General features: G+C 39.6%; 1 protein-coding gene across 8 annotated transcripts in view; it reads right to left on the reverse strand.

The window, feature by feature from the left end:
• The window catches only part of KIF21A (kinesin family member 21A), a 148750-nt gene that overhangs the window by 71489 nt on the left and 53341 nt on the right, over nucleotides 1-23920 (reverse strand). For 7 of the 8 annotated variants that reach the window (XM_039516075.1, XM_039516040.1, XM_039516084.1 and 4 more), the window contains exons 5-11: nucleotides 22898-23032; nucleotides 18868-19035; nucleotides 16729-16844; nucleotides 12007-12202; nucleotides 10480-10669; nucleotides 8687-8750; nucleotides 6621-6824 (exon numbers count right to left, since the gene is read on the reverse strand). In XM_039516075.1, the coding sequence (XP_039372009.1) occupies nucleotides 6621-6824; nucleotides 8687-8750; nucleotides 10480-10669; nucleotides 12007-12202; nucleotides 16729-16844; nucleotides 18868-19035; nucleotides 22898-23032 (1073 nt within the window). Of the gene's footprint in view, nucleotides 1-2080; nucleotides 2120-6620; nucleotides 6825-8686; nucleotides 8751-10479; nucleotides 10670-12006; nucleotides 12203-16728; nucleotides 16845-18867; nucleotides 19036-22897; nucleotides 23033-23920 lie in introns of all 8 variants that reach the window. The other variant, XM_039516094.1, reaches the window with a different exon arrangement.

Below are 23920 nucleotides of genomic sequence, written 5' to 3' on the forward strand. Positions count from 1 at the left end.
TATCATCTGCAAACTCAGGCGTAAGTCTTGAAAAACAGAATCCTAACTTATTAAACTGTATTGCTTTTTGGAGCTGTTATGTACCTATACATGAAAGCATGCTTAAAGTAGGCATTGATACACCATACAAAAATCATAAGAAACCCTGAATAGGATTTTTTCAATAGGGCACTGTTTTAAAAAGCAACTTTTTCCAGTTGTCAAGTATGCATTTTAGATTTTTTTCAAAGTACATTCACATGCTTCCAATGTTTAGAATATTACTTGGATGCCACACATCTGTACTCCCTTTCCTCTCTTAAAAATGTGAACTGTAATGATTGGTGTGTTAAAACTGACTATTATAAGTACAGCCATTTGAAAAGAGAATTATATTCTATTTCATTCTTTTAAATGCCAGGTCGTGATGAAAAAAGCAAAATCCACAGTTAAAAGGTGACCTGCAAAAAGTCAAGTACCAAATTCCAGTTACTTCACTGACACACACATAATTCATTTTGTAGCTGACTTTCCAACACAGATTTATAAGTACTATATCACAGCACAATACATGCTGGGGCATCATCTCAGATCAGGAGCCAGGCAGCAGTGGCAGGCTGGACATCACAGAATCAGAAATAATTATGTTTTTATGTAAATTTTCTGAATGACACTCAGTCTGGCAACTGTGGATACACAGCACATTCATGAAGTGCCTGGTATTTGGTACATGACTTTTGTAAGTCAGCTTTAAAGTGTGCTTCTAACAGTAAGTGTATACATGGCACCATCTTACACAGCAGATCTGCTTCCCGTGTGTATTCAGAGTTATAAATGCTTATTTTACTTTTACTCCTCTTAGCACTACAGAGCTAGCTAGATTCTATTCCAGTCCTTTCATCATCAGTAGAACTATTACAATTGTAGCATCCTTACTGCTGATGATACATGATACCAAAAAGAACCCAGCTTGACTTTCAGATTCTAGGAAGGAGTCTGCAAGGCTGCTGGCTTTGAGATTTCAGTCACACACCATTGAAATTAAAGGAAATTTTGCAGTGACATCATTCAAACATGGATCAAGCCTTATGTGCCATTATGAAAACTATTTTTGGCCTGTTTTAAATCTCTCTCCATACATTTCTTATAGGGAAGCATTACTACTCTTCTAACATAGCTGGGATGACTATTGGGGACTTCATTAACTCAGGCATAGGCTAGGGGTTTGTTATAGAAGTGGATGGGTGAGATTCTGTGGCCTGCGTTGTGCAGGAGGTCAGACTAGATGATCATAATGGTCCCTTCTGACCTTAAAGTCTATGTCTATGAGCCTTTCAGAATTTAAGTACTTCTCAACCTGCCATTATTGGGGACTGTAAGAATGTCTGCTTAACCCTCCAGCTATTCTCAGGGTACATTTACATTGCATGCTCCTTTTGGCGGTGTACAGAGTACGTACTCATGTAGCCCCCCCAGCATGGTTATAAATAAGAGTGTAACTAGGAGGCAAGGCTAAGGAGAGTAAATACATGTCTGGGTAAGGGTATGTATGCAAAGCACATACCCTACATGGATCTCTACTTGCCCAAGTTGTGCCTCCTTGTCTACACTGCCAACTGCTTTTCCCAGTGCCTCACCCCTGCCAGAGCCTTGCCTCCCTGCAGTGAAAGGCTCTGACAGCAAGATCTGCTGAAGCCTTTCCCTGCTGTTTGAATCTTTCAGTGACATGTAGCTACAGGGCTGCAAGGTGGATGCAGCTTGCTTTTCACTGCAGCGTGTAGCTATATATACACACTACATACTGCTAAAACTAGTGTGTATTATATACATAGCTTTAAAGGCTAGAAGCATTACTTCCCCAACACTATTAGCCCAACAGAGCAAGAGCCCAAGGTTAGCCTTGACCTCCAGTTACATATAGTATGTTTCTTCCTGTTTAAACAAAAAAAAAGTGTTAACTGAAAAGAAAAAACAGTTTTAAAAAGACCCAATGAACTACTCTATATGTGTCTATGAATTTACTGCTAGAATTGCCTTTCATGTATGGCAACTAAATTAATTTAAATGACAGTTTAATTAAAAACCTGGGAAATATTCCAACCTTCTTTCTTCTTGATTGCTTTCCTCAAGTTTCTGTAGCCTTCAAAAGCAGGAGGTACAGTATTGGAAGACCAAGCCAATGAAGGACAAACCAGACAGTGAAAGCAGAAGTGGTAAGAAGGTAAAAATGATACATGAGCTTATGGATTTTAAAATGAAATTTAAAAAGATACCATCAAAAGATGACAAATAGTAAAAAGGCAATACATTTTGTGCAGTTGGAAAGTAAAGAGAAAACTAAAGAGCTGCTGTACCCTAGGTAGTGTTTCTAGTATCTGAGGTTGACCAGTCCGTCATTATAAAGTACTGTAGCAGTCTATACCTCAAGTTACACTAGTGAAGGGTTTTTTGGAAACACAACTGCTTATTTTATTTTGAGAATAATTTCTAATTAGCTTTTTAAAAAGCTTCAAAGATAAACGTTTCTTCTCTTTTGCTCTTTAAAAGGCCCTTTAAATCAGCATAGGGGGCCGTTAACAAAATATTGTTTTAAAACTTCAAAAAGTACTGCCTTTAAACCATACTAATAAAATATATATCCCCGCTACGTACTAGGACTCAAACAATACACTAATTTTATATTAGAATATGCTACAGGCATCTATATATACACACTTCGCATTAAAAGAACAATATGCAGAAAACTTCCACTTCTAACAGTAAAACTATAAATGATACATTCTGAACATAACCTATGAATACATCTGCAATTTGCAGTTGCGGCGTTTTAAAGGTTTTAAGGCAAAATATTATAGTTTACTTTTCTGGGATTAAAAATGTATCTGCCACTTATTGCGTGTTACAACATCAACAAAAAAGTACAAATCAGAAGCGATGGGATGGGAAAAATACAATTTTTTTTTAAATGACAGTAAGGAGATGTGTGAATGACTTCAATAAATGCAGAAGTGTCTTAAATTACTGAAAATATTTTATAATTTTGATCTCACATTCAAATTATGAACTAATTTTGAGTTGGAATTTATTGGAATGACTTCCCATTGTGCACCTTCTAATGTAAAATACTAACCATGTTGATACCTATTTAATTTTATCAATAATCTAATGTGATAAAGGTTAAAGCAAGGACAATCAGTATATGCATCAAAAAAGTTATGAAGTATGTAAAAATAACTAAAGATTGGAAGACAAAAGGAAAATTTACTCCAGGAACTGAGAGGTTAGGTCACATTGATTGGAGAACACTATACTTAGGGTATGTCTACACTACCCTCCGGATCGGCGGGTAGCGATCGGTTTATCGAGGATCGATATATCGCGTCTCATCTAGACGCGATATATCAATCCCCGAACGTGCTCCTGTCGACACCAGAACTCCACCAGAGCGAGCGGCAGTAGCGGAGTCGACAGGGGGAGCCGCGGCCGTCGATCCCGCGCTGTGAGGACGGGAGGTAAGTCGAAATAAGATACTTCGACTTCAGCTACGCTATTCACGTAGCTGAAGTTGCGTATCTTACATCGACCCCGCCCCCTAGTGTAGACCAGGCCTCAAATATGTGACAGTTCCACCAGCCATGCTGGCCAGCTGACTTCAAGAAGTTTTATGATAGGTGCTCATCAAGGGCTAAATATTCTAAGCACTGCATACCTGTTGCTCCTTTAAAAACGGGCACTTAGGCATACAAGCAGATTTTCAGGCTACCTTACAGTGATTTAGGAACACCTATTTAAGATGATGCATCACTAGTCACACTGACTTATGTGACTAGAATAGTACTGTATAAAAATTGGTGACACGGGGCACCCCCAGGATTTGTTCAAATGATCCTTATGCCCCTCCTGACTCAGGCAGGAGACTCAGGCAGCGGCTCATTGCAGTCAGTGTGCACGCTCAGACCCTTCACCCAGACCGAGAGCTCCCCCACTGCCCTGGTGGAAGTAGGGGGGTGCCAGCAGCACTCACCATAGAGGAGGCAGGGAAGGCATGCAAAAGGAGGAGTGAGGGGCCAGTCCCTCCTCCCCCCCGTCATGCTGTGAACAGAGACCCAGTAGCTGCCATCTTCCCTCCTGGCCATGCCCGAGACAGCAGCATGAGTGGCCTCGCCAGCTACACAGGAAGTACTGGTCTGGGGATCCGGCATTTCCACTGAACGGGGGAACTCCTGCCAGAGTCCCAGCTCTGTGAGCTGGGACAGGAGGCCCTGGCACTTCCCTGAGCCCCTAGCTCCTCCATTGGGTGAGGGATCTGGGTACCCCAGCCCAACACCTCACTGTGGGTGTCAATTCCCCAGCTATGGGGCCGCCCATGCTGCTGTCCCAGGCTTGGCCCAGAGGGGAGGTGGCATCTGCTGGGTCTCCACTCAGAGCCAACGGTACATACTATGAGTATGGTACGTATGGCTGTGGGTTCCACTGGGTGACGTGGGACAGCACAAATCAAATCTTCAGAACACTATGCACATACAAGGGCTATGTTAATCAGGCAACTTTCAAAGAATGACATCCGTAACAAGGTACAGTACAGTTAGAGCAGCTAAATGCCTGAAGGAGACAGGAGTAGAGGAAAGACTCCCCAAACCTCTGGGCAATTTGTCCATTTATAATCCATTGCCAACTACTGACATTGCAGTGGAACAAATGTAGAGAACCCTCTACCACAAATGCCCTTAAGTAGATGGGAGGAATCCATAGCTAACAAATATCACACCATACCTGTATAATCCCTCAAACCCTAACATTTCTCACCACTCAAGGGGTTTTTCCTGTATGTTTTTTAACTATACACACAACAGCAATTTATATAGCTGTATACTTTATATAGATTATTCCAAGGAGTATCAGCCACAAATTATATAGATAACGATAAAAACCCTACAGGTATTAATAAACCACGATTCCATTCAATAATTTGTTCAAATTGTACACATGTCCCTCCTGACTCAGGGAGGAGACTCAAGTAGCGGCTCATTTTGGTCAGTGTGCACACTCAGTCCCTCCAGCCAGTCTAAGAGTGATACAAACCCTACAGGTAATAATAAACCATGATCCTATTCAATAATTGCAAGGATACAAAAGTGAACCCAGATGCAGCATTTTCTGAGCCTCCCAATCTGAGCAGACTACAACAATCATTCTATTGCTTAGGAATTAAACAAGGACATGATTTACATGTTATATAAGTGTAAAACACATAGGGGCACATGCCCTGATAACCAGCCTCAGCAGATTTACACCAGCCAAGGATCTGGCTCACAGCATTTGCCAATTCTGGAGTTTGGTCTCCTGCTGCCACTATGGCCAATACCGGAGACTTCAGAAAAATAAATAAATAAGTACATACCCCTTTGTGTAATTCTGTACATGGGGTAAAGGTTCCTTGAAAGTGGAAAGTTCCTTCAAGTGACCAGTTCTTTTCTATGTGCTTGACCTTGTGAAGTGCTGAGCACTCAGGCTCTAGTTTAGCAAAACACTTACATAGTTCTTTAACTTTAAAACAAGAGTAAATCTCAGCACATATGCTTAAATTTAAACCTACCAAAGTGTTTTGCTGGATTGGGACTACACTGCTCAGCACCTTCCAGGATCCATAAAAAGACATCTGACAAAGAGGTGAGATACATGTGTGTGTGTCCAAAAAAAAATAATAAATAAATAAAAAATTCCCTGCAGACGTAGGCACAAAGGAAACTAAGTGACTATAAGAAAGGGTAAATTTATACAACTAATAGTATTTTTGTCAGTCAACTCTTGTGGTTATGACTTTTTATAGATATGGGACTCAAACCAATAGACCTTCCTCATACAGAACTACTGACCTCAGTATTTCATATTTGTAGCAGATTTTTTTTTTAAAGTTGTGAAAATTCTTGATTACTTATTTGTGTAAGTTTCAACAGCCAATAAAAATGACACAATAAATTAAAAGCACAGTAAAATTTCAGAGAAAAGAGAACTATTTGATATTTAGAGGAATCAATGTATCAATGAATGGATCCTTGTTGTCTGAACAGATATCAATGTCTATGCGCATTTCAATGGGTTAGAAATTGAATAAAAGAAAATAATGAAGCATGGTGTTGCAGTGTAGTAGGAAGTCTTGAATAAAAACAGGGATAGAAAATGAAGACGTACAAGCAGAAGAAGCCATTCAAGAACTACTAATGGAATTCCCAATAGCTGTTCAGTACATCTTTTGAAGCAAGCTACTTCCATGTTTCAAAAGAGTACACAAAATAGTTATTTTCTCTCACTGAAATATCAGACTTGTGTGAAGACAACAATACACATATAATTTTTTACTACTATAGTTTCAAAATTATTCCAAGTTTCAAATGATAAAAACATGCACTAGGACTGAGGCCCTGATTCTGCAAATACTATGTTCTTAATTTTACAGAAAGAAAGTCAGTGGAAACACACATGCATAATCTTAAGTATGTGCTTAAGTGTTTGCAGTATAAGCAGCTTACAGCCCTATCCTGTGCAAGGATCACAATACATTTTTAAGGCTCATTGGTTAAAATACACCCCTTTGCATAAAAAGGGTTTAAAACATGCAAAATATGGATTTATAATGCTACCTCTTTTTCTTCTTCTTTTCTTTTTTTTTCAGTTTTTCTAAATCTTTCTTAGCTACATCAAGAATTTCCAAAGTCTCTTTTTCTGAAGAAAGCACAGAAGCAGAAAATGCCGAAGGGCCTCCAAAATATGATGGTCTTGTTGAAGCTCTTGACAGACTGCGTCGAAGATTTTCATTAACTGCTTCACTTTCTAATAATTTTGCTCTAACAACAAAAGAAAACAAAACCATTAAAAAAACCACTAAGATATCATGCAGTTAGAAATACTATGGATATATAAAGAGTATACCGGTAGTTTCACAGCACCTGAACCAAACTGTTTTCAAACTTAAAAACAAATTCTAAGCCATTGTAGAACACATATAAAGTATTAAGAAAAATCACTCTGACATTTCCAGAGATCATACCATTTCATACCGTGACCCTACCAGCTCACTAATGCTACATGGGAATTGGGCTGGATCACTACTTGCAAGGTAACCTCTAAGGAACAGTGAGGTTAAGTCTAAAGAAAGTTACCAGTTAAATTCATAATAATCTTTATTTTCCTTTAAAAATACAGGGCATGTACAATAATAATTTTAGATTCTCATAGTCTCACAGACTTTAAGGTCAGAAGGGACCATTATGATCATCTAGTCTGACCTCCTGCACAATGCAGGCCACCCACTCCTGTAACAAACCCCTAACCTATGTCTGAGTTATTGAAGTCCTCAAATTGTCCTCAAATTGTGGTTTGAAGACCTCAAGCTGCAGAGAATCCTCCAGCAAGTGACCCGTGCCCCATGCTGCAGAGGAAGGCGAAAAACCTCCAGGGCTTCTGCCAATCTGCCCTGGAGGAAAATTCCTTCCCGACCCCAAATATGGCGATCAGTTAAACCCTGAGCATGTGGGCAAGACTCACCAGCCAGCACCCAGAAAAGAATTCTCTGTAGTAACTCAGATCCCACCCCATCTAACATCCCATCACAGACCACTGGGCATACTTACCTGCTGATAATCAAAGATAAATTGCCAAATTAATTGCCAAAATTAGGCTATCCCATCATACCATCCTCTCCATAAGCTTATCAAGCTTAGTCTTGAAGCCAGATACGACTTTTGCCCCCACTACTCCCCTTGGAAGGCTGTTCCAGAACTTCACTCCTCTAATGGTTAGAAACCTTCGTCTAATTTCAAGCCTAAACTTCCTAGTGTCCAGTTTATATCCATTTGTTCTTGTGTCCACATTGGTACTAAGCTTAAATAATTCCTCTCCCTCCCTAATATTTATCCCTCTGATATATTTATCAAGAGCAATCATATCCCCCCCTCAACCTTCTTTTGGTTAGGCTAAACAAGTCAAGCTCTTTCAGTTTCCTTTCATAAGATAGGTTTTCCATTCCTCGGATCATCCTAGTAGCCCTTCTCTGTACCTGTTCCAGTTTGAATTCATCCTTCTTAAACATGGGAGACCCGAACTGCACACAGTATTCCAGATGAGGTCTCACCAGTGCCTTGTATAACAGTATTAACACCTCCTTATCTTTGCTGGAAATACCTTGCCTGATGCATCCTAAAACTGCATTAGCTTTTTTTTTTTTAACAGCCATATCACATTGGCAGCTCAAAGTCATCCTATGATCAACCAATACTCCGAAGTCCTTCTCCTCCTCTGTTACTTCCAACTGATGTGTCCCCAATTTATAACTAAAATTCTTGTTATTAATCCCTAAATGCATGACCTTGCACTTTTCACTATTACATTCCATCCTATTACTATTACTCCAGTTTACAAGGTCATCCAGATCTTCCTGTATGATATCCCGGTCCTTCTCTGTGTTAGCAATACCTCCCAGCTTTGTGTCATCACACAAGGTGTTTGGTTTTTTTTAAAGCATTTTCTCAAATACCATTACTTATACAAAAAATTACTAGGTTCTGCTAAACCATAAAGCTATTTCCAATGTTCATTTTCAGCTCTGCCAATGATATAGTGAGTAGCAATTCAGAGAGCATCTACATTCTGAAAGGTTTTTCCCGCCCATAAATGTGACTCAAAACACCACAGCATGTTGTACAAGTACCTGAGATCTTCAATTTCCTTGATATAGTTATGAATCATGTTGCTGATTTCTTCATTCCCATCTCCTTTGAGAGAGACAGAGAAAGTGATGTAATATAACTTTTCACATTAAATTAGTATGGATGCAGTGGAATAGGGCTATTTGGGTTTCCCACTTTAAATTTTCTCCTCATTTGTGAAAAAATATATATTGCATATCATCCATAACCTGAGAATGCTGCAACCAAGTGTGTTTCTTCAAAAGGAAATGAAAAGATCTGGTGAAATGAGGAGCTTAACAGCAATGTACCATACATCTGTAAGTAATGTGTCACACTGAACACCAACCAGTCTTGCAACTCAAATGACATTCTCTCTGAAGATGTAACATTAAAGTAGTTAGGCATCAAAAATCTTGAGACATTGAGGTTAAAATGACAACCACTGGGATTTTGGCCTAAAATTTTCCATATAGAGGAACTTACTGTTTCCTGTGTCCTTTAATTGTATTTATTATTTAATTTGGACAGTTTAATTTTCATTCTTTTCTCCACTCCTGCTGATGTTGATATTAATACCAACAGACAACAGGTATGCACATTGATTCCCAATAGCTTGGCAAATGTGGACTTTCCCAAGTTGCACAACCCCATTGTTGGGCACCAGGGGGAAAACAGCTTCTAAACCTGCTTCCACCTCCCTCTGCTGGCTGCAATTTTCTATCTGGGAAAACTGAAGCTTCTCTAGGTTTTAACATGGAATTGGTCACATACACACCAGTCAGACAAACCATATAATACAGTGATTCATAGGACTGGGTATGCACACAGCCTTTAAAAGATAGCTGTGAGGCCAGTGTAGATGAGACTTTATGGCTGTTTATACTATAAATAAAACTAGCCCCAGCTGGATCACCATTGCCCCCAGAAGTTTCACTGACACGTATTTAGAGGATTTCAGAGGTGTTTTGTAGCAAGGCTAATACCTTGGTTAAGGAATGGCCTAGCTATTTCCTCTCCTCCCCCCAAATTCCCATAATTTTAACACCAGTACAGATGAACCAGCAGGAACCCTCATATAGAAGAGTGTCTGGTACACGGAAAAGCAAGTTTAAGTAGCACAGTGGTAAAATGGGTGCAGTCACAGGAGCTTTATCTACATTAGGCCTTCCACCAGTTCTAACACTGGTTCAGCTGAACTGATAGGATTAAAAAAAAATGATACCACAAGGGTAGGCAGGGTCTTTGACATGTGAGTTTACAATGAGTTACCAGTCTGAAATGTAAGTTTCCTCCTTTGTGTCACAAATTCAACATTATTTAAACTTAACTTTTTCTATTTATTTTCTATATTAGTTAATGCTGATAATATATTCATCATAAATGTAGTAATGTAGGATATGTACATAGCTTCTCAGATTGCTCTGAAGCAACATGCAAAATGAGCAGTAGATAAAGCAATTTCAATCACTTAGTCTATGATGCGAGGAAATCATGACAACATCCACCCATTCCATATCTAGGCCCCAATCTAAAGCAAAGCAGCTAAGCACACATGCACATCCACTGGAACCATTCACATGTTTAAAGTTACTCACATACTAAAGTGGTCTGGTCAATTGGGGCCTTAAACAACTTTTCTACTACTAAAATTTCTAAGTAATACAATGAAGACTGCTAAGAGGGGACGTTTTCCTGCAGAAATAGGTTTTGCAGTTTCTGCCCTAAGTAACCTGCAAGAACTGAAAAGCAAGAGTTTAGCTGCCTTGTTAATAAATGTCTTAGACAATTTTCAATTTTAAAAAGTACACAATACCTGCTCTTGCAAGGACCTGGTTCGCTTGATCACTCATAAGCTGTGTTATTCTGGCTCTTAGTGCATCAACAGTCTCTTGCATTGCTTTAATTCTTACACGCAGGTTGTTATTCTCTGTTTGCAGCATAGCATTTTCATGAAACATGTCATTGACGCTTTCGATACCGTCTTCATCAATAATTCTTTTGCCCTAGAGAAAACATATTTATTACTAGTTAACACTGATCTGAACCAAACATTCATTCAACTCAGAAAAGGCAGTCCACTTAAAATTCTATACACTTCTAAAGACACTTCAAGGTGGAAGCAATCATTCTTTCAAAGATTACTGTAATATGCATATTTCTCAAAACAGTTATGTGCTGCCAATTTTGTAGGAACCTGTTAAAATAATCTTAGTCTGTGGCCACAGGAACATGTATTGGCATGGGTGAGGGAAATGAGTAATCCATCCCTTTTCTTAAGAAAAAAACATTTTCTCATAACCATAACCAAGGAAGGAGACTGCTTGGTAAACAAATTTAATAGTAGTACATCTGCTGGAAATCACAGAATATTAGGGTTGGAAGGGACCTCAGGAGGTCATCTAGTCCAATCCCCTGCTCAAAGCAGAACCAACACCAACTAAATCATCCCAGCCAGGGCTTTGTCAAGCCAGGCCTTAAAAACCTCTGAGGATGGAGATTCCACCACCTCCTTAGGTAACCCATTCCAGTGCTTCACCACCCTCCTAGTGAAATAGTGTTTCCTAATATCCAACCTAGACCTCCCCCACTGCAACCTGAGACCATTGAATCTTGTTTTGTCACCTGTTACTACTGAGAACAGCCTAGTTCCATCCTCTCTGGAACCCCACTTCAGGTAGTTGAAGGCTGCTATCAAATCCCCCCTCAATCTTCTCTTCCGCAGACTGAATAACCCCAGTTCCCTCAAAATGATTCTATTTTGTTGCTGAAAAAATACTAAGTAGGCATAGTACATTATGAATATTCAACATGTATAACTTACACTGTAGTTTTAAAACCGGAGTCCAGAATTTACTTTGATGTTTCAAGAACTTTGTGTAAAACATTTAACCCATGATCTGGTTTCTTGCCAGTCAAACCAGCACAGGAATCTCTACAACTGAGGCGCAAAATTTCCAACCTATATAAATTGTTTTAGCCACAATAGGTTTTTAAATCTTTAACCAACACAACAATAACATTCCTAAAAAATGACACTTTTACTCATGTGCCATTCTAAATTGTTGTGTAATCTACCCCCACAGCCTAGTGGTGAATGAAGTGTTTTCTGTATAGGATATAAGATCACATTCTGCCTTCTGATATGCAACTTCCATTGACATCAACGGTAGTCATGCATTCATATCTGAAGGTAAAGTTTGGGATGCCACCATGTGCTATATAAGTTAAAGGTATTATTCTGTTCTTTTATTTTGTGTAGTAGAAGTAGCTAATAGAAAAATGAGTTGTAAAATGGTAGTGATATACTAAAATGAAAGAAACCCTAATAAAATTTACTTACTGTTTTGTACTCCATAAGTTCCATCTGAAGTCGTGCAATCTCACTGCGTAAACCATTGATTTGTTGACTAGCCCTGTCCTGATTAACCATCACCTTGTTCTTGATGTTTCGTGCCCGATTGGCATACTTTAGTGTGTTCAAAGTTTCCATGAAGTCTCTGTCTGAAGGGCTCACACATGCTATCATGACTGTTTGGCTGTGAGTTACAGACATAGATCAACTTTATAAATCAAAACAAAAACCCTTTTAAATTATGCAAAACAGCCCATGTGCCATGGCATCAAATACATCAACTGAAACAAACATTGATACAAAAGCACTGACTTTAAACTAACTTTAAAAATGTTCAGAATGTGACTTACACCATTAAAAGCATGGAAATTGTGAGTTAATGCTACCATATTGTGCTTAAATCATCTTACTTTAGCATATAAGATGCTAGATCAGGGGTGGGCAAACTTTTTGGCCTGAGGGCCACATCTGTGTATTGGAAATTGTATGGTGGGCCATGAAGGCTCACAAAATTGGGGGTTGGGGTGCAGGAGGGCATGAGGGCTCCGGCTGGGGGTGCAGGCTCTGGGGTGGGGCTAGGTATGAGGAGTTGGGGGTGCAGGAGGGTGCTCCATCTGGGACCTAGAGGTTCAGCAGTCAAGAGGGGAATCAGGGCTGGGGCAGGGGCATGAAAGGGAGCCAGGGGCTCAGGCTCCGGGCAGCGCTTATCTCAAGCAGGTCCCAGAAACAGCGGCATGTCCCCCCTCCGGCTCCTATGAAGAGGCGTGGCCAGGCGGCTCTGCATGCTGTCCTGTGCACAGGCACCACCCCTGCAGCTCCCATTGGCTGCGGTTCATGGCCAATGGGAACTGCGGGGGTGGCGCTTGGAGTGGGGGCAGCGTGCGGAGCCTCTTGGTTGCCCCTACGAATAGGAGCCAGAGTGGGGATGTGCCGCTGCTTCCAGGAACTGTGTGGAGTGTGGCAAGATCCCGATCCCACTTCCCAGCGGGAGCTCAAGGGCCAGATTAAAATGTCTGGAGGACCAGATGTGGCTCCCGGGCCGTAGTTTGCCCACCTCTGTGCTAATCAATAACTCATCTCAGATCCTTCAAGTAAAATAAATGGTAATTATTTAGCATTTAGGTAGTTCTTTATAACTTAAAAGATTTTACAAAGAGAAACTCATTAATTGTCTGTCACGTCATTATTATCTTGTATTATTAATACAAGAACTAGGGGTCACCAAATGAAATTAATAGGCAGCAGGTTTAAAACAAATAAAAGGAAGTTCTTCTTCACGCAGCGCACAGTCAACTTGTGGAACTCCTTACCTGAGGAGGTTGTGAAGGGGCTAGGATAATAACAATAAAAAGGGGACTGGATAAATTCATGGTGGCTAAGTCCATAAATGGCTATTAGCTAGGATGGGTAAGAATGGTGTCCCTAGCCTCTGTTCGTCAGAGGGGATGGCAGGAGAGAGATCACTTGATCATTGCCTGTTAGGTTCACTCCTCTGGGGCACCTGGCATTGGCCACTGTCTCTTATCCCCATTGTACAGCTTGGAGTTCTGAAAGAACTGAACTATTAACTAAGGTTTGTAACCATTTATTCTCCCATAATACAAGAACTAGGGGTCACCAAATGAAATTAATAGGCAGCAGGTTTAAAACAAATAAAAGGAAGTTCTTCTTCACGCAGCGCACAGTCAACTTGTGGAACTCCTTACCTGAGGAGGTTGTGAAGGCTAGGACTATAACAATGTTTAAATGGGAACTGGATAAATTCATGGTGGCTAAGTCCATAAATGGCTATTAGCCAGGATGGGTAAAGAATGGTGTCCCTAGCCTCTGTTCGGCAGAGGATGGAGAAGAATGGCAGAAGAGAGATCACTTAATCATTGCCTGTTAGGTTCACTCCCTCTGGGGCACCTGGCATTGGCCAATGTCGGTAGACAGATACTGGGCTAGATGGACCTTTGGTCTGACCCAGTACGGCCATTCTTATGTTCTTATGTCTTTGACATAATACTACTACACTTCCCTCTGACACACTGAGTGGGGACTTCAGCTCTGCTTTACCATCAGACTTTCATGATGAACTATTTTAACAAAATTCATTCTATTCCCTTCATTTTACTTTTCCCTTAAATGTAAAAATAATCTGAAAACTAAGCAAGTTTTCATGTCATATAGTGCCTAATGCAAACTCTTTTCAAATAAAATAGCATCAGTGCTCAGTATCTTTGTACGCATAATACAGGCAAAAGATTAATATTTAAATACTGCTTCAGAACTATTACAGCATCAACTTTTGGCCAGGATTATGCATAGTGAGAACAATACACATGGACACAATAGTAGCATTACCATCATCTAAAGTCCTTGGGGTGCAGTACAACATAGATGGACTTATTACTAGCAACTCTTACGATGTAATAAAAGATTGTGTGTGATATGTCCACAACATATACAATATATATTCAATGAAATATATTCAATGGAACGTTACAGTACTGAAAAATTATATGAAGAACTGATTCTGCACACAAGCAACAGCTGCTTTTCAAAGTTAAAGAACTGATATTTAAAACAAAATTAATACAAGTGACTTGTCCACTTTAACAGATGAACTACACAACTAATGAAAGTAAGTACATATTGATTCCTATCATAATGAGAATATGGGGTAGGCAAGAGGAAAAAATCTATTACTTTGATTTCTGCAAGGACAATCTGGATTTCAAAATGTGGTTAGCCATCCTCTGCGAAATCTTTTGGCAATTCCAAGTTTGGTAAAGATATCACTCAGTCGCAGCCATAATGGATTGGTGACATATCAAAACAGTGTCATGCACCTGTTAGAACCTTTATCTGGGTTATCACACAGACACTAGGGTTGTATATCTAGGTTCAAAGACAATACCCTCACCTGTGGCACCAAACACATTATCTGTTTTTAACTGGTTCTATCTAGAGACAATTATGGTTATATACTAGCTTTTTCTTCTTCTTTTCTTTAGGATTCAATTCAGCATAACATCATTAAACATATCTGTGGCATTCTGAGTCATGCAAGCTGCATAAAGGCCAAAGAAGATGACAGTGCAAGAGGCAGAGAGAACATATGCTCAGAAATCCTGAGGCTACTCTCAGGAGATGGACTACAATACTTGATGATCAGATTGGGAGAGTCAGACTCCACCCCAAAGGAAGAAGAAGCTGCATACACCATAATAATCTCCTGCCTAACCTGGCGTATGCAGCTGCTTTTGGAAAGCATTTCCCCCCGTGACTTGAAAGTAGTGTACATGGATGTGTATTACAGGAGCTTTATCAGCCAGCAGCTGCAGAAGCTCTTTCTCTGTGGTAGGGCCTATGTATTTTAAATTATTATGGACATTTGCACGCAAATATGTTTGTTTTTCAGGGTTCATCTGAGCCTGGATGCTTATTGCTTAATTAGCTGGTTAATTTTTATGATGACTTTGAAGATTACAAGAGCTATAATACGTTAAGTACAGAGTATTATTTCTCACTGAAGTCATAATACTTTGTTTGTATCACAGTCATCTCCACAGTAACTAACTGTGATTAATGTTAGAGGCTAAGGATTTGACTAGAGGAATATAAGCAAGAGACAATTAACTCTTTAAACCAAGCTTGGAAAACTCATGAAAATATATTAGCTCAGTCAGAAAAATCTACTCAGCTTCTGTTTACAATGATGACTGATATTAACCAAAAAAACCTGTCTTTTATCAAACTATTAAATCTCACACACACACACAAACCCCAGCCCCGCAGCAAATGGGCAAGCAGTAGTTTGCAAAACTACTTCAAACATAAAAATGCAAAGATGGGGGGAATGGAGGAGTGAGGGATTATAAAGAATAGTGCCAAAAAAATATTGTGGGGAGGCAAACTGGATTGCAAAATTAAAATGGCAGCTAGATAATGAAATCCTCTTGGTGTTGGTTTGTTTTTTTATAAAACACTGCTGAGATAATAAAATGTTTCAGAATTCTATTCATATTGAGGAACTCACCTCCTTTGTGACACTAACTGTATATTGTAACACATCAAAGGCTGGTCAGAACATCCCACACGATAAGCCATGTAAAAAACCCTCCTCCTTCAAGCAAAAAATTACTACAACTACCAACCACATTCTAATTAATAAGGCCGTGATGCAACAATGAAATTACAATATTTAAATTACATAGTTTAAAAAGGATTCTCTTCTTAATTGGCAGCTAAGATTTCAAACAATTTAGCCATAAGCAAAGTATAACCACAATGCCACTGAAAGGGACAATGTCAACTAACTTAAAATTTTTCCCCTATGTTACTAATATCATCTTGGACTATTGGAAATTAAATTAATCTACTGTAGCTTTCAATGTTTATACTGTTAGTGGTTTTTAAAATTTCACTCATAAGGAAAATATAGTGGTCATTTTCACTTTTGTTCATACTATATCTTACTTTCCTGTTCTCATGCACTAACAAAATACAAAAAGTATTTTTATTTCCAAAAGGGTAACTGAAAGTTTTCATTTAAATTACACATTTTTAGTCATCTTGAGTTTTGTAATAAAATACACAGCCACCAAAACATTTTAGGCCTCAGATATAGTAAGCTGATAATATTCTTTAAAATTATGCAGTCCTTTACCAAAGCCGTCAAACCAGGTTCATCACAATGTAGTATATAATAGCCAATTTTCATACCTATTTCCCCCAAGAGAGTCTTGAAGTAGTCTTGTGAGTTTTGAATCTCTGTATGGTACATGAGTTGCCTTCTTACTTTTATCCCCCAGTGCACTTATTACGTTGCCAAGTGCCAGCTAAAAAGATGACAAATTTTACAACAAACATTGTCAATTTTAAGAAACCTTATTTAAAAAAATATTTGTTACTGACCTAGGTACAGTAATTTTGTTATGCACTAGTGTATATTTACATGCTTGCAATAATAAATTAAAATGACCGTTGTAATCTGCTGTCTTTATGAACAAGCAGGTTATGTGGCAAGCATATGCTCTCTTAATTAATCCAAAATGAGGGTCACATGTAGCAGTATTCATCATTTTGTTTTGTAACAGCCATTTAATTTGATGATTGTTAAATTTATAAGCTATTTCTCATACAAGGTATCTTCCTTATTATATTTAATTTTACTAAGTGTGGTTTAAAAAAAACCAAACATCTTGCATCAGTATTATTGTGACACAAAAATGAGCACTTAACACCTTTGCAGATATGAAAGAAGGAATACCCTGAATTTTCTGATTTATTGAGGTGCTAGTATAGAATTCTTTAGTTGTGATTTTTCCATTACCATAGACACTACATTGTTATGGCAAGTCTTTACATGGTATTTATAAACAATCTATTGCCTGGATCCTGCAAAAGCCTATGTACACTTGACATTCCATTTCCTTCAATGGGATTATTCATGTGTGTAAGCATTTACAGTATCAAGGTCTAAAATGTAAAGGAAAATAACCACTTTCTTTGAGGTCTTTGCATGTATGGCGTCTCAGCTATATTTGTTCTTCTAAATATATACCACGAGGTGGCACTCTGTGCAACTAATTCCCAGTATATTCTTGTAAAATGTCTTAATTGAGCCAACAATTATAAAATCTCAGATTCAATGCTACTTTCAGTAGTGTTCCCATATGCTTGAATTTGTTTAAGTCATTTGCCACCTATGAATTACAACAAAATGCTATAAAAGTAATTCAGTGAATTAAAATTTTAATGTTTAAAGTATTTTTCTAAGTGCAGTTATGGTGACTTTATAAAAGCAGCATCTTATCAATCAGATTTTATGCATGTTATATTTTTGTTACTAAAGCAAGCATGTAAGATTTAAAAAAAAAACCAGAGAAACCAAAAACTCCTGCTAGCTCTGCAGAGTCAATACAATTATGGGAAACTGAGCTGAACTCTGTTATGCCTCTCACAATGTTAATAAAATTGTTAACTAAGCTTCAGTTGCAGAATTTTTAGCACTGGTGATACATCAGCCAGAAAGAAAAAGAAGTTATGTTCTGATCACAGGCTAAGTGTGCAGTCTGGCTGTTAGAAGGCATGTTTTCACCCATAAAATGAACAAATTTGGAACCCAGTCCTGTAAAGAAAATTGCAAAGGCAGATCCTTATACCCACAAGAGCCCTAATAAACCAACAGGGCTCCAAGCAAGTGCAAGGATCAGAGGCTTGACATGGAATCACTTAAAGACTGTCAATTTCCCCTGTCTGTCTGGGTCTTTCACACAGCAACAGGGGAGAGAATTTTTTTTTTAAATAGTAAAATTCAATTGTAAAATCATCGAAATAGACAGGGATAGACATAGGACCAGAAACTACTTTAATTTTTTTGTTTTAATGAATTATATTTCAAGTTGATTATGTCCTTTTAAAGAAATATTTTGATTTTCATAATATGACTATAAGCCTAGCAATCTACTATGTATTTTTTAGTTTTATTTAAAATTTTACTACAGAAAACATATTTTAATTATAGCTTTTGTTTGCTGTAAGTACAGTACAATGTGACTGCCGCTACAATAAGTAGAGGGTACACTTTATCTAAAAATATTTTCTGCAGGGCCCAAGTTACTTTCAGAGAAAATTACTGATACCACACTTTTCCAATTACAGTCTAGTGCAACCCAGGAATTGTTAACAAGCATGGGAACCTAGTTAGAACTCCTATAAATTGTCATTTCTTAGCTCTCATACTGAAGTCTTTAGTTCTGAGCATCACTAAACATTTCCACTTCAGAGATTACTCAATGGAAGAGAATGAAAAACAAGAAAAGAGGTTAACAGCCTAACAAAACAAGTCTTTAATCTTACTAGTCCACAGTTGATAGAAATGCCTTCTTTTGCTCTCTCTCCAGTAGCTCCTGTACGCTTTAATCTTTCAGATCCTGCCAGATCAACAAAATGGAACTTGGCAGTAAGTGTTTCAAACTCATTCGTCTGAGAAGATTCAGAAATTATCTTGTTATCTGTCACATTGTCCTGCAACAAAGAAAGAATTCAAAGTTTTGCAACAAGAAAAAATGTAAAACACTTTACTGCATATTAACAAGGCTCAAATAGCAATTATTTGACAAGGGACAGTGCTGTTCCCTTCTATCTCCTCAATTTATTAATCTAATCTCTTTTTAACAAAGCAACTACTCCCAAATCCTCCTCAGGTTTAGCTACACACATGAACATATTTTTCATAAAAACCCAACTTGAGACAAATATCAGCACCAAAATAAAGTTCCACACATGAGTGTTCAGCCTAAACAGCTCCAACTGCTTCTTACTAGAGAAAAATGTTGTATTAAGAAATGCAAAAAAAGCTAGACAGCCGGGCAATAAAGTTTGATCATAAACCTGGATCTTCCCAATTCACCCCAATAATTGGTTAAAAAATGTATTGGTTAATGCATTGTGTGTCACTTTCTAAAGTAACACACATTTGCTTAGTTCATCAACCTGCCAAAATAGCACAGTGAATGTTAGCTAAAGATCCACTGATTTACTACTCTATACTTCTAATCCTGATCCGCAGCTATCATTAGGGCATCATCCCAGACCTTCATTGTAGAAAATGCTTATTTTCTTCTGATTCTCTTCCCAGCTGCCACTCTTATAGCAGAACCCACATTTTAGACCGGGGATGAAGTAGGGGCAGGAGAAGGGAGAAAAAGGAAAAATTCAACATCTCCATCAAGGTAGTAACAAATGCTACCAGCACACCCTAATCTCTTCAGACCAACTGCATAAAGTCTGGTGGGCACCTTGTCTTTAGTGGCTTAAGCTATAGGAGGGTTTCAGTCAGTCACTCTCAAATCCACATCCTCATGCATGGCAGCAAAAACATTCTCTTTCATTGCCATTAGGCCACCCCAAAGCATTTTTTAAGAAAAGAATTAGTAGTCCTTATCCTGAGGGAGGTCAGAGAATTTCAGACCTGCCCTCCAATGTCTCCAAAACATCACCTGCACTATGGGGTTTAATGTCTCATGGCAGAAGACCAAGGTCCACAACCTCAGAGATGGGCAACGAGAGCCCCCAGTACAGTATCATGCAGAGTGTTGACAAGTTCATCTACCTAGGGCTGCAAGCAAAGTTCAAACAGTTGCAGCAAACTGGATGTTCTCTGACGAACAGGTCTCACCACCTCCTGCATGAAGCCTATGTCATGCTTATGAATGCAAAAATAGCTTTGCGCTGAGACAAAGTTCAGAATCTACCAAACCTGCATACTGCCTGTACAGCTATACCAGTCAGAAACCTGGACCTTCTTACAGGCAGAAGTGGAGCAGCAGGAGGCATTCCATATGCACTGTCAGTGCCAAATTCTGAGCATAAACTGGTTTGACTTTGTGTGAAATGTCACAATCCCAAGATCTGGCCTTCCTTCAATCACATGTTATATTCAAAAGCACCACTGAATGTTCTTCAGCAGTGTCACCAGGATGAACAAAAGCACCCCAGCACAAACTCTCGATCAATGTGCAAACAGGTGCATGTCCTGACCTTACCTGGCACCACACGTAAGGCCACCCCAGAGATTCATGGATTCACAAGACTGAGAATGATCTGAGAATTTCACTATACCATGCCTGGTGTGATGTCATCAACTGTGGTTACTCTGGCTGGTGCAACGGCCCTTAGTAAACTGTATGTTTGCTGCTGATGCTTACCTTGGAGACTGAAGTCTTACCCATCCCAAAACAGGTACTGCTGCCTATACTGTATCTAACAGTAGACCTCACTCTGCCCTGCCCATATGGCTCAATCCTACTGTAGAGGAAACCCCTGTGGGTTGAGAAGATCGTTCTTTCCCTATGCTTATTTACTCACTCCTTGGACCCTCTGCTAAGATTGCCATGAAAACAGACTAACTGACTCCCTTGTTGGCAATCTGTGCTGCGGACACGTCCACTGAAACTGGACTAAGACCAACTCATTTCATATAGACGTATTCTGCAAACTGGTTAAAATATTACAACTTTTCAATCAGTACTAACATGGGCTGGTTTTAAAATTGATGACCAGAGTGCGATAGTTTTTGCATCCCATTAATAGTCCCCTCAGCCATTAGTGGTCTTTGACTGCAATGTTTTGTGGTTTAAACTTACTAGAAGTTAAGCATTTCATTTCTCTCAGGTGATTTTGTAGGTTTCAAAATAGAATATTACTGTGCATCATTTTTCTTAAGACTTGCAGTATCTTACTTCTGAGTCTGTAACAGTTATATAGCTAATTTATACCACACACACACACGCACACACTCCTTAAATATTAACACATCCTTTCATTCTTGCTAACTTAGAAAATAAACTATAGGTTTAAGAACTTCTCTAAGTGCAGAGGGCGTAAATGTAGAGGGTGTAGAACCCTTCCAATCCTCTGCAGTCCCAGTTGCCTACCCTCCCTGGGCAGCAGAGGCTTCACCTGCTGTGCTATCTGCCAAAGGAGTAAATCTGTTACCCTAGTAACAGGTCTCTAGAAGCTACTGTCTATGGAAAAAAGCAAAACCTGAAACCTGAACTGTGGCTTTCCCTGCCCCCAACTGATTATTTATTTGTATTCCAGTTGTGCCCAGGGGTCCCCATTAGGATCAGGAATCCATTATGCTAGGCACTGTAGAAACACAAGAAAGCCTTTTAATCAGCTGAAGTTTGCGTTTCAGGATCCAGTAATGTCATATACCACATCTTCCAAAGATCTTACTAAAGCCCCCCAGAAAGGAGGATGTGTAACTAGTATTGTCAACTTCAAGAGATCAAAAATCATGACTCAGCCCGCCCCAAAATCATGGGAATTTTTTAAAAAAGACTATGGGGGGGAAGGTGTTTGTCCTTTGATTTTTGAATTCTTTCTGCACATCTCTTGTGTGTGATTAGTGTTGCCCACTCTTCCAAATTCATTGAGTGATGACGACTTTGGACCCTTTTGCAGGAGCTCTCACCCCCATAATCTTCCTGGCCCCTGCCCAGCAGTTCAGCACCCCAACCCTCACTCCATCTGTTCGGCCCCACCATCAGTTCAGCTGTCCCAACTGCATCTCTTCTCCTTCTGTGGTTCTTCACCTCCTTCTCCCAGCCGGGTTGGGCTGCACTGGGGTCCCCCTCTCCCCGTTCCAGGAGTGGGGGAAAACTCCAAGGGGTCTTCACCCCTCTCTGCCCATTCCCAGGTCAGTTGGTGCAGGGAGGGAGAAAAGGGGGCAAGGAGCAGAGGAACCATCCTTCCCCCATTGCTCACAGGAGGGGAGCTATGGGGGCAGGGGGTTCACCTTGGTTGGAACCCTGTGAACAACCAGCTCCCAATCAGTTCTTAAATGGGGCTCCACCTAAAACAGGGCTGGCTGGCCCCAGGCCAGACCACTGTGTTACAAGGTATTGCCAACTCTTGCTATTTTTTCCACAATTACATGATTCTGGCTGAGGCTGGAGCCCATCCTTGCAGTGTAGTGAGAAGGTCCAGCCTCCTAGTGAATTTGAGCCCTATGATTGGTTGCTCATCTGCCTCACTGGCAGAATAACCAATAAGAGGTGCCATAGGCAGGACTTCCTCTCTTCCTCCCACTCCCAATAGCAACTGAAAGCCTCTCTCACAGGAAGGGAAGAGGGAGCTAAACAGTCCAACAGTGGCTGATTCACATATGAAATTGACAAGTCTACCATTGCCTCCAGCTATGGGGCTGGTTACATGTGCACAGATTAGATCAAATTATTCATAGTGCCTAGCAAATGGCATGGTGATGAGTGAGATTTTTTACTAAATGTAATTCAAACACAGAACAGTTGTCTGACAAATTGATATTCACATTCAGAAAAGCTGTCACTAAAGCAAAGTACTGTAAATCTGTAATACATACAGTGTCAATTGCAGAACAAACTCTGGTTTGACACAAGTGTATAGTGAAGATGGCATGCGAACGTGAGCTTTGAACATTCATCTGAGTACTGGCCGTGGTTCGAGATAAAGCACCCAACTTCAAACACTGTATCATCTGTAAGAGAGACAAAATGTATACATTCCATTTTTTATTTTTTTTTTTAAAAAAAGAGCAAGAATTGCTACACTTGCCTGCCTGCACTTTAGAAATGCTCTTGCTATAAATAGATTGTTTTCTTGCTCAACTAATGTTTCAGCTGCTTTTAAATGAAAATTGCATGGACTCTTATGAGCAGACTGAAGAGTTATGTGGTTTCACTGTAGCTTCTCAGTACAGTCTTCTGAGCTTTCTACAGCTATATTCCTCCGTGAGAGACAAGAAGATATCCCTCCACCACTTAAAGCAATAGTGTACTAGAGCACCATCTACAATACAATTTCCCAAGATGGGCACTAACAAGATTTAGGGTCAGAATTTTAAAACCATTGCAGTAAAATTATTTTAAAAGTCATTATAAAAATGCTTTCCTAACATGGGAAAAGTAGTATACATAGGGCCTAGGATACACATATACATGCTGGAATTACACTACCATCATAAAGCTATGCTAAACACAGCTCCTGTTCTTTCTTAAGGTATGTCTACACTACCTGTCGAATTGGTGGGCAGCAATCGATCCAGCGGGGGGGGTCAATTTATTGCATCTAGTCTAGGTGCGATAAATTGACCCGCGAGCGCTCTCCCGTTGACTCCTGTACTCCACCGCCGAGAGAGGCGCAGGCAGAGTTGATGGGGGAGCGGCAGCAGTCGACTCACCGCAGTGAAGACACCGCAGTGAGTAGGTCTATTATTATTCACGTAGCTGAAGTTATGTAACTTAGATTGATCTCCCCCCTCCCAATGTAGACCAGGCCTTAGGGCTTGTCTTCACTACTGGGAAGATTGACGCTGCTGAAATCGATGCAGCGGGAATCGATTTAGCAGGTCCAGTGAAGATTCGCT

Source organism: Mauremys reevesii, linkage group 1 (genome assembly GCF_016161935.1).
Source record: "Mauremys reevesii isolate NIE-2019 linkage group 1, ASM1616193v1, whole genome shotgun sequence".
Taxonomy (NCBI): Eukaryota; Metazoa; Chordata; order Testudines; family Geoemydidae; genus Mauremys; species Mauremys reevesii.